We start from the raw sequence: 12095 nt of genomic DNA on the forward strand, positions 1-12095 counted from the left end.
CAATTTCAAAGCACCGATTCTTCAGCCCTCAGCCTTCTTTATGGTCCAGTTCTCACACCCATACATGACTACTGGAAAAACCATAGCTTTGACTGTACGGACCTTTGTTGGCAAGGTGACAAAGTCCCTAATCCCTAGCAACCTCACGGGAGATACAGGCAGCCCATTACGAGTCACTCCTCTGCTCAGCATTCCTTTCCCATGGTCACTTACACCCCATGCCTACTTTTAGGGGATTTCTTCCTGGTTTGATTAGCCATGGTTATTAGAATATAAAAAGATAAACACAGGGTGGGGGCTCAGTAATGAAATGCTCACTACCCCTATGGGGCAGCAGCTAGGGTGGGCTCTGGGCTCTTCTCCAATGGGAGGGCTGCGCTGGGCAGGGCTGAACAGGGAAAGAGGAGGCGATCGTTCCCACATTGTACCCCTTACAGGTGTTTGATGCCCGAGACTGTACCACTGCTCATGGGATGTTCAACTACATCTGTAACCACATCAAGTATGCCACCAACAAAGGGAACCTCAGGTGAGCCAACCAGCTTGGGGAAAGGGAATCTGACGTCCCCATGGTGTTGACCCTTGAGTCTGGAGCTGGCTCCCCTGCCATGGAATTGCTCCCCCTCTTTCCTCAGGGCCAGCACCACGTGGGGAGAGGTGGCCTGGCCTCCTCATTCTGACCTCCACCTGCCTTCTCTCCCGAGAGACACAGACACCCCTGTGGTTTGCAGTATAGCAACCACAATCATGTTCATCCCACAGTTTAATATCAACCTCTAGAGGAAGCAGGATGAGATGTTTCAGATTCCCAGGAAGAAGAAAACCCCCTTGCTGGTGGTGACCCGCTTTCACCAGCACCTCCTCTGTTGCCTGGAGCCGCCTCCGAGGTTTCCGGGGTTTCAAATGCAACGTCTCTTCCCTGTGCCATGGGGACCACCATTTCTGGTTTCACCAAGCTGAGCCACATCTGGGACTTCTCTGACCTCCCACCAAGAACAAAGCTGCAGGGTACAGGCCAAAGCAGACAGGCGCTGATGTGACCTAGTGGCTTCCATGCTAGCAAGTCTCAGCTGGGAGAGGAGCAGCTGAGAAGGAACAGCTGAGGCCCCACAGACAGGCGGTGACACTTGTTAATCATACTTCCTCGGTCCTGCCCCTGCATCTGTTCCCAGCAGCTGAAGACCAGCTTCACCTTGGGGCTGCACAGGACCACTGCAAAGATATTCCCACAAGCCCTTGGGCTGTGCTGAGCTCATCCATGAAGTGGCTTATTGGCATTAAGCATGGTTTTTCTTGGACATGTCTCTTCCTTGAGAAGGAAATTGTGTTTACCACCTGAGCCCACCAGTGAGAAAAGAGCCTGTCATTTAAGGCCTGCTGGGGAAATTAGCATTCAGATCTTTTTCTGAAAAGACCTTGCCCCTCAGAGAACAACAAAGAACCCCCTTCAACTGCATATCCTAAGCGTTAAAGCATGGCCTAGCCAAGGTCTTAGCCTCAAGGAGCTTGTGAGTTATTTTGAAAGTTTTCAAATGATGCTGTGATGGAGTGATTTGGGATGGGGGTCATCAGGCCGGGCAGTGCACCTTTACTTTTTTCAATTTTCTGTTGGTGGAGGTCTAGATGAGACCTTCTATTGATGAAATATTCAGCTGATTTTTTTTTTAACAAGTTTTAAACTACACATCCGGACACAATGAGAGGCCATAAGAGAATGTATGCCATATATAGAAATAATCTAAAATAAGAAAGGGAGGAAGAGAGGGAGAGAGATGAAATTTAAACAAGACGGGGCATTTGACTTGCCATTTCATGACAAGCTCAGGAGACTTGGGAGACAGGAGGTGTGAAGCTGTCCCGTGTCTCCCTCCGGGCTCATTCTTGCACAGAGTAAGCATCCCATCCCACTGCATGTCATTCTGGAGTTTCTAAACATACTTTTAAAATATGTAAACAAACACACACAAACACGTGTTACCTGCTGCTCAGCCAAACAGCCATGTGTTTTAACACTGGAGGGAAATGCTGACAATTTGACTCAGTCTGTGTTCATCTACAATACGGCACCCTTGCCAAGAGATTCTTAAGAGCGTCTTTGGCCCTCTGTGACTTCACCTTCAGCCTGGGTTCCAGATTCCCCCAAGGTGTGACACACCACTCCCTGCAGAATTAAATGTGATAACGATCTTGTGCAGATAGCAAGATCTAAATGTGCTCACAGAGGAGGCCCTGGGAACCAGATAAGACAGGCGATGCTGTGTGAAGAAGGCAGATTTGAGTTGGGCCTTGAAATCAGGTACATGACAGCAGAAAAGGACTCCAGCCAAGGCAGGCAGCGGGAGCAGGGCTCCAGGGCAAGATATGAATGGGAGCAGATCTATGAGCATGGAGGTGGACCTGTGATGTCACCCCCATGTTGACATAAGCCAGGACGTGGCTTCCGTAGCCTCGGGTTTGGTCCATGGATGGAACTGATAAGTCCAGGTAACAAGAGCTCCTGGCAAGAGATAACATTGAACCACCCTTTTGTGTGTGTGTGTGTGTGGCCACATTGGCTCTCAGTTGTGGCATGTGGCATCTAGTTCCCTGATCAGGGATTGAACCTGGGCCCCCTGCTTTGGGCACACGGAATCTTAACCACTGGACCACCAGGGAAGTCCCTACATTGAATCACTTTGTGAAAAAGTTACTCTCCTTTTTTTCAATCTTTCTGATGGTGCCAAAGAGAATAAGGCATCATGAACATCTCTCCAAACTGCTGATCTCCCTTTTAACAAAAAGAGGGCAGGGCTCCAGTGAGGTGCCTTCTGCAGGCAACAACATCTTTCTACAGTTTGATAATAATACAGGGTCTCACAGTTGCCTGTTTGGGTGAGTGAGGCCAGGGGCAGTCTACTTTTTTTAAATAAATAAGTATCAGTACAAATGAAAGTTGATCTCCTATTAATCATAAATCTGTAGAGGGGGTGAGCAACTGGGGCAATAATGATGGTGGTAAAAGAAAGACTGAAACTGGGAATCAGTGGTGAGTTCTTAAGAGGAGACAGAGCCTGATGATTTTTTTCTCCCTCTGAGGATTACCTGGTACAAAAGAACTTTCTGGAAAAATGGCCCAAGTCAAGATTGTTCAAAAGACTCCAGTTGGAGAGGCATTTGTTTCCTTCTGCGAGCTGGCCCAGGGCTTCCCTTCCTCTGCCCTTTCTCACCTAGTGATCAGTGGAGGGACAGAGCAGAGTCCCACCCCTTCCAACAGCTGCTCCATGGGCCCTGGGGGCCTCGGAGCAGATGTGAATCCACCCTGAGCCTTGTGCACTGTTGACCTGAGCAGCTCCTCTTTCAGTCTTTCTCTGAAGTGCAAGCCCAGCCCCGATGCCAAATGTCCCCCTGTCTCCACCACAGATCTGCGATCACCATATTTCCCCAGAGGACCGACGGCAAGCACGACTTCCGCGTTTGGAACTCCCAACTCATCCGCTACGCTGGCTACAAGCAGCCCGACGGCTCCATCCTGGGGGACCCAGCCAACGTGGAGTTCACGGAGGTAGGCGCCCCCGCCCCTCCCCCACCCAGACTCTCATCCCCTAAACTCTTTATCCACAGACTTTTCTTGGTTTGATATCATCACAGAGAGAGCAGGCAGTAGGTGCCGCTTACTCACCTCCAGGCCTCCCACTCTGTCTGTCTGCCTCCAGTCCAGCTGGTTCTGTTACAGCTGCTCGTTTTCATGTCGTTACGTCACCCAACCCTCATGATGGGGACTGTTGTCCCATTTCACAGATGAGTAGAGTGAGTCACACTCAGACTGGCCAAATGCATTATCCAAGGCTACTGCAATAGCCAAGGGAAAGCTAGAAGTACAGGCCAAATCTCCTGCCTTCCCCCACGAGGAGGGGAACTAATATGTGGAAGTCATATCTAGCATCTTTTCTTTTCTTTTTAAAAAATATTTATTTGTTTGGCTGCACTGGGTCTTAGTTGCTGCATGTGGGGTCTTTTAGTCATTGTGGAATCTTAAGTTGTGCCATGCAAACTCTTAGTTGAGGCATGTAGGATCTAGTTCCCTGACCAGGGATTGAACTCGAGCCTCCTGCATTGGGAGTGCAAAGTCCTAGCCACCAGGGAGTCCGTGGCGCCATCTTTTCTGAGTGAGGTATATGTCAGCCTCATCCCCTTCATCCATTCATTCATTTCTCTGTACAACATTCTGCCCACCGACACAGCCCCTCTCCAGATGAACTTGACTCTCCAGCACCCCACTACTGCTGGCAGCCCAAGTCAGTTCATATAAGCCACTGGGAACATGAACCCCACCTTCTCCCTATCCAGGTTCCTTCCAGGTGGTGATGTACACAGGTAGCACAGATAAGGCCTGGAAGCTTCCAAAATCTATGCCCACAGGAAGTATCATAGGCGGACCCCACGCCTGGAACACCCAGGCGTACAGGCCTGGTTCCCCTTTTATTTGTCACCCACTCAGCCGCCATTCTGCTTCATCCTTGTTCTTCCCTCAAACCACCCTCATGCTCCACCCCAGTACCTTCCCCGTGAGGGGGCTGCCCCCCACCCTCATGGCTGCTGACTTTATTTTCAGGGAGCTTTTCTTACTCAAATGTTATTATCCTGGGGAGGGGGTTGTAAGCAAGGTGACCAGGAGTCACACCTGTGCCGTTTAGGCTCAGCCAGACTCTCTGCTCCACCTGGCTGAGCTCCAACTGTGTACTTGTCCTTGTGGCCGCCAGAACAGACATGCCTCAGCCTCTTCCTCTCCTTCTGTCCCCAGAAACCTCACTGATACCACATGCTCCCCTAAACCCACACTTGTGTGCTTCCTCTGTCTACCAGCCCAGCAGAGGGAATCACCCCAAACATAACCACATGGCTGTAACTTTCGAAAGCCCCAGCATGGCAGCCACTGGCCGCACCAAGCCAGTGACCACATGAAATGTTGTGAGTCCAGATGGAAACATGCCCTAAGTGTAAGGTACACGGTCTCTGAGACGGAGAACAAAAAAAGAGTGGAAAGGTCTCATTAGTAATTTGTATCTTGATTACCTGCTGAAAAATAATGTTGTGGGTAATATTGGACTAATCTATTTCTATTTATTAATAAATTAATACATTTACTGTATTAACACATAGTTAATTTTGTTAAATATCTTTAAATATATTAATATTAATTATTTATCATTAATCAGTTAATGGTGTTTTAATTATATATTTTTATATTTTATTGGATTAATACATATATTTCATATTTAATTTTAGTGCCAAATATACTGTTAATAAGGTTTCCCTCAGGGGTCAAGAATCTGTCTGCCAATGCAGGAAACACGGGTTCGATTCCTGGGTTGGGAAGATCCTCCAGAGAAGGAAATGGCAACGCACTTCAGTATTCTTGCCTGGGAAATGCCATGGACAAAGGAGCTTGATGGGCTATGGTCCATGAGGTCACAGAAGAGTCAGATACAACTTAGTGACTGAACCACACCACGTGTGTGTGTGTGTGTGTGTGCGCGTGCGTGCGTGTGCACGCTTGCATGCACATACTCATTCAGTCATGTCTGACTCTTTGTCTCCTGCATTGGCAGGTGGGTTCTTTACCACTGTGCCCCTATTAAAATATTAATCTTATAGTGTATAGTTATATATGCTATCAATATTATATAATATTTACATATCATTAATATTTTATATAAATATTAATGATATAATATAGATATTAGTTTAATGTGATTGTTATTAATATTTTATATTAATGTTTTAGTATAGTGTTAATAAATTACTACTACTATTTATATAATCAATATCATGCTATAATTAATAACTAATTAAATATTATTGAAATTAAAACTGTTTCAAATGAATGTATTATTTAAATTTATCTTTGCCTGGTTTTGCTTTAGGGTTTTGGGGTGTTTTTGTTAATACATTTTAAAATGTGTCTTCTAGAAAATTTTAAGTTACTTACATGGCTGGCTTTATATTTCAGCGGATAGCTGCTCTAACAGGTGCATTTTTCTGCGGTCATTCTGAGAGAGCTGCCCTCATCCACTTTGGTAGATTTTCCTGTGTCTTTGCACTCAGGGCACGGAGTGCAAATACTTCCAGTGCAAGTGTCAGTTCAACCCTTGCTCCGGGAGTTCCCAGAGGGCAGGGAAGGCCCAGAAAACATCACCAAGTGAGGGGCCGGAGAGCGGGCTTGTCTTCTGTCCTGTGGAACCACAGGAAGTTGTACTAGTTACGTGATGATATCAGGGACAACTTCATGTAGGAGGTGGCCTGGCCCAGAGCCTCTGAAGGAAGGGGCCGCTGAGGGCGGGCCCTGGGACCTTTGCCCCTCCCCTCACCCCTGTTGCGTCTGGAGGGCCTGGGGCTCAGTGGTCTGACCTGGTGGCTCTGCTTGCAGATCTGCATACAGCAGGGCTGGAAACCCCCACGAAGCCGCTTCGATGTCCTGCCACTCCTGCTCCAGGCAAATGGCAATGACCCAGAGCTCTTCCAGATCCCTCCAGAGTTGGTGCTGGAAGTCCCCATCAGGCACCCCAAGTAAGAGGGCCTGGCGTGGGGAGGGGGAGGGTGGGGGAGTGGTTTACCCAGTGCCCCTCTCTGCCCAACCCCGGAGCCCCCTCCTGTCTCTCCAGCCCAGACAGAGGCTGAAAGGGGGTCTTGGTCCTATCCTCACCATGGGGCCAAGGCAAGGCGGATTCCCTCAAGATTAGTAATTCCTCCTTTACCAGCTGAGGGACCATCATATTTTCTGAATCAAAATCCCCCTGATAAGTTAGATAGAGAAAGACAAATACTATATGATATCACTTAGGTGTAGAACCTAAAAAATACAACAACCTAGTGAATATAACCTGGAGAATCCCATGAACGGAGAAGCCTGGTACGCTGCAGTCCATGGAGTCGCACAGAGTCAGACACGACTGAAGCGACTTAGCAGCAGCAGCAGCAGTGAATATAACAAAAAAGAAGGAGATAGAGAATACAGATACAGAGAATAAACTAGGGGTCCCAGTGGGGAGATGGAAGAGGTGAGGGGCAATAGAGGGATAGGGGATAAATAGGTAAAATCCATTATGGATAAAATAAGTAAGCTATAAGAATATACTGTACAACATAGGGAATATAGCCAGTGCTTTGTGCTTAGTCACTCAGTCTGTCCAATTCTTTGCAACCCCATGGACTGTAACCCGCCAGGCTCCTCTGTCCACAGGATTCTCCAGGCAAGAATACTGGAGTGGGTTGCCATGCCCTCCTCCAGTGGATCTTTCCAACCCAGGGATCGAACCCGGGTCTCCCACATTGCAGGCAGATTCTTTACTGTCTGAGCCACCAGGGAAGCCCCAATATAGCCAGTATTTTACAACAACTATAAATGGAATATAACCTTTAAAAATTGTGAATCACTATATTGTATACCTTATATATTATAGTGATTATATATATAGTGATTATATATATGTCTTTCACTATATTGTACACATTACATACTATAATATATAATATTATATATTGACTATACTTCAGTTCTTTAAAAATGTCCCTTTTTACCCCACTCCTTTTAAGCCATCAACCTGGACCAATCCATTTCCCAAACCTAAGGGCTGGAGAAGGGAATGGCAACCCACTCCAGTGTTCTTGCCTGGAGAATCTCATGGACAGAGGAGCCTTGTGGTCTATAGTCCATGGGGTCACAAAGAGTCAGACGTGACTGACGTGATCAACACGCACACACACACAAAGGGCAAAAGAGCAGAAGCGCTTCCTGTATTGTTACAGGTGCAAATTTCAAACAGAGGGAACCATTAAAAACTATGTGACCTGATGCCGCTCAAGTTCAAAAGTAGTTTGGGGTTGGGATGGGGCTGTGAGGGCTGAGGCCAGCAACACAAATAGAATTTACACTTTTTGAGAGTAAAAGAACCCCACGATAAGACCTGGCCTCAGGAGCAAAATTGATGGAGGAAGCACCAAAAAAATCAATCATCAAATAAATAGTATTTTAATGTAATTTTAAAAAATCAAGATTAGCTTTTAAATCCATGATGCATAATGGATCAAAATTCTCAAACAAGGACCAGTTCAGGGCTGAGATTAGGGTAAGCTAGTGAGGTAAAGTATACAAGTACAGAGTGGGATCCTGTCTTTATGTAAAGTTTTGATGTTTTGCTCATCATGGCGGTTTTGTGTTAATTTTTTTTAAGACACTGAATTAATTTAGAATATTTGATCTTGATTACTGGGTTTGTTGGTGCTCCTCAATTTTGTACCCACAGCCAGTGCCTTACTTGCCCCACCCTGGTCCAGGTCCTGGAGATGGAGCAAGTGTCCTAAGGCTCCCAACACTGCCGGGTATCTAGGATCTCAACCAGCTTCATTGGTGAAACTTGGCCTCCATTCATTCATTCACTTGTCATTCAAAACTGTTTATTATTCCCACTCTGGGTCATGCATTGTGCAGGCCTTTGTCACTGACTTGGTCCCCACCTCCGTGGTGCTTTCGATCTCAAAGAGGAGATCGGTTACCCAAATAAAATTCCAATCGAGTGTTGCAAAATAATGTTATGGTACTTAGAGGCGTAAAGCTGCCTGACCCAACCCAGATCTGGCATCAGAGAAGGCTTCCAGAGTAAGCAGCATTTTATTATTATTTTTTTTGTAAGCAGCATTTTAGCTGAGAATGAAAGTGTGAGTAAGAGCTAGACAGGCACAGAAGGAAAAGAGCAGGAAGGAACTGCCTTGCAAACGCCCTGAGGTTAGAAGGAACTCAGCGGCTCTATATTTAAAATGGATAACCAACAAGGACCTACTGAGTAGCACAGGGAACTCGGCTCAATGTTATGTGGCAGCCTGGATGGGAGGGGAGTGTGGGGGAGAATGGATACATGTAAAAGTATGGCTGAGTCTCTTCACTGTTCACGTGAAATTATCACAACATTGTTAATTGGCTATACCCTAATACAAAACAAAAAGTTAATTAAAAAAAAAAAAAGAAAAAGGAACTCACCGATGCTCACTTTCTCCTGAATTCACCTTCCAGGTGAGTTTAGGGGATAAATAGCAGCCCATGGCAGTGGTTCCCAGGCCTGGATGTCCATGCAAATCACCTGGGAAATATGTGAAAGTGCATATTCTCAGGCCTCTGATGTGGATGGCGGCATGATTCCACAGGTCAGACGTGAGCCCAGGAATCAGGTTGCGAAGTAGTAAGCCCCAGTCAGGCGCTGGCATTTCGGCATCCTCAGGCTAAGGAGATCCCGCCCACGTGTGTTCCCCTGAGGCTCCCGCCCCACAGCGAGCTGGGCTATGCTGCTCTCCACAGGTTCGAGTGGTTCAAGGACCTTGGACTGAAGTGGTACGGCCTCCCTGCTGTGTCCAACATGCTCCTGGAGATCGGCGGCCTGGAGTTCAGCGCGTGTCCCTTCAGCGGCTGGTACATGGGCACAGAGATTGGCGTCCGCGACTACTGCGACAGCTCCCGATACAACATCCTGGAGGTGAAGCCCCACCCGGGCCATCCTGATGGGGGATGCGTGGGGTGGAGGGCATGGGCTCAGTGGTCCTTCCCCACAGCTGAGCTCTGGGGCTCAGAAACTGGAAGAGGTTAACACAGAACCTGCAGCTATAAGGAGCCCCAGGCTTTTCCGAAGGCTTCCGTGGCATTAAGAGTACGTGTGCTATATGCTGAGTGCGACTCCAAGCACTTTGCAGATTACTGTATGCTCATTTGATCTTCATCACATCCTCCGGGTGTGAAAATGCCCCCTTTACAGGTGAGGAAACTGAGGCCTTTTGGCGGATTAACATGACAAGTTCAGAGTCACACGGCTAGGGAGTGGCAGAGCTGTGGTGTGAACCCAGGCTGGTATTATGACCCAAGTTCATGACCATTCTACTGCCCTGCCTGTCAAGGTCAAACCTGGTTAGAAGCTTTGGGAAGGGGCATGAACTTGGGGCATTTTTGGTCTCTTTTCTGAAAAAACAAGGAGGGAGGGTTGGCAGTGATTTTTCCCACCATGTGCATTTCTCAGTGGAGGGTCTGACTCCCCACCCCCTATTCCTCTGCTACCCCCACCCCAGGCTGAGTCATCTTCATCTACTGAACATTGCTGGGGCGGACTGCTCCCTGGAGCTCCACTTTGCTGAATGTGTCAGCAGCGCTGCGGTTTTGTCAGCAAATGCTGTTTCTAACAACAGTCTGCTGTGGTTGGCCTTATTTCAAAAGAAAACACTGAGAAACAGAGAAGTTAAGCACTGAGCCTATGTCACACAGTAAAGAAAGCACAGAGCAAAGTTCGACGTCAGAGTCATGCGTTAGGTTTATAGTGTTAAAAATCCATGGACATTCACCTGAGTGGACCTTGAGGGCATTATGCTAATGAGATAAATCAGACATAAAAAGACAGATACTGGGTGATCTCACATCTATATGGAATCTAAAAAAAGCCAAACTCCATAAAACAGAGAGGAGAGTGGTGGTTACCAGGAGCTGTAAGGGGGGTGCGGGAGGGTGGTTGGCAGGAGGAGGTGGCAGGAGAACTGGGAAAAATGTTTGTTGATGTGTACAGACTTACAACTTGCAGAGAAGTCATGGAGATCTAATGCACACGTAGTTATTTATAGTCAACAATGATACTGTGTTATGAGTTTCAAAGTTGCAGAGAAACTATATCTTAATCTCACCACAAAAAAAGAAATGGTAATTATGTGACTGGATAGAGGTGTTAACTCACCCTACAGCACTAATTATACTGCAACATATAAATGTTATCAAACCAATACCTCTGACACTTGATCTATACAAACTCCTGACAGGAAAGGAAAAAACATTTCTAGGCAATTTCCAGAGATGTGGCTCAAGTCATGTTTGGGGACTTTTTTAAGTCATATATGTTTGACTTAATACATATGACTTAAAAGAAGTCATTAGATGACGCTGCAACTAATTTCTATTATTTTAACCAAAATAATGTGGTAGAAATAACAATAGCAGCATGACTGATTGTACACACTCTCTTTTATAAAGTAACTCAAATTTTATATGTATTTATGTAAAGCAGCCAATTTCTTACTCTTTGCATTTGTGTCACTGCTAAAAGACCCCAAACAGAACCTAACGCCCCAGTCTCCAAAGAGTAAATTAATGTCTGCTTTCATGACTCAGGTTCACATTTCGATTGCACAGAGTAGTCACTGGGTAACTTAAATGAGACTTGCTCCCGCCCCAGCCTTCCAACTCTAACTGCCATTATGTACAAATGTTGACAGCTGGGACTGCGAAGCAGTTTACTCAAACTTGAGAAATTGTCACATTCTAGCTGCATAATGAGACCTAGGTTCCCACAAATGATTAGAATTGACAGAGGAAGTGAGAAGCCAGGCTCTAATTAATGGATTTGCTGTTGGGTCTTCCCTGCTTCTGACATCAGCTCCTACTGGAGCTGGAGCCGTAACTTAAATGTCAGGGGTTGTTTTTGCCAAGCAGTTTTGCCAAAGGAGTCGGCTGACTGGGGAGCCGCTCTCAGGTCTTGGGTGTTACTCAACTCCTTGGCTCCAGCTCTGAGGCCAACTGGCTCTGCAGGCTGCGAGCAAGTCTGTGCAGCAGTCTGAACCTCAGTTTCCTCATCTGTCAAATGGAGTCGACAGGTGTCTCCATAAACTCAAAATACTCACAATCTAGATTCCAAGTAGTGGCCGCTCTGGAGATGAAACGGAATGGGTGGAGAGCTTTCCCCAACAGAAAGTGTGATGATAAGAAAGAAAAAGAAGAATTAAAAAAAAAAAAAAAAAGAAAGCAACTGCTATCACTCCCAGACCCTAATAGCTCCTTAAAGCCCTTCAAAGACCCTCCTCATCATATTTGAAATAAAATCCTGACTGCTTTGCACACTCTGCATAATCCAGTCCTGCATCTCTCTTTTTCATCAGAGTCCTACGTCCCCCTGACTCCCTACCGTTCAAATACATTGACCTTCTTTCTGTATCTCAACACTAGCCTGATCCCACCCCAGGCTTTTTGCACATACTGTTCTTTCTGCCTAGAACATTTCCTCCGAAGATTTTCAAATGTCTTGCTTCTTCTCATCATT

At 46.4% G+C, this 12095-nt stretch overlaps 1 protein-coding gene across 1 annotated transcript in view; it reads left to right on the forward strand.

Annotated features, from left to right (window-relative positions):
• Nucleotides 1-12095, forward strand: part of NOS1 (nitric oxide synthase 1) — a 207137-nt gene that overhangs the window by 137202 nt on the left and 57840 nt on the right. Inside the window, exons 7-10 of the mRNA XM_061384897.1 lie at nucleotides 438-529; nucleotides 3400-3541; nucleotides 6407-6546; nucleotides 9329-9503. Coding sequence (XP_061240881.1) covers nucleotides 438-529; nucleotides 3400-3541; nucleotides 6407-6546; nucleotides 9329-9503 — 549 coding nt within the window. The remainder of the gene's footprint in view (nucleotides 1-437; nucleotides 530-3399; nucleotides 3542-6406; nucleotides 6547-9328; nucleotides 9504-12095) is intronic.

The sequence above is a fragment of the Bos javanicus genome, chromosome 17 (genome assembly GCF_032452875.1).
Source record: "Bos javanicus breed banteng chromosome 17, ARS-OSU_banteng_1.0, whole genome shotgun sequence".
Classification (NCBI taxonomy): domain Eukaryota; kingdom Metazoa; phylum Chordata; class Mammalia; order Artiodactyla; family Bovidae; genus Bos; species Bos javanicus.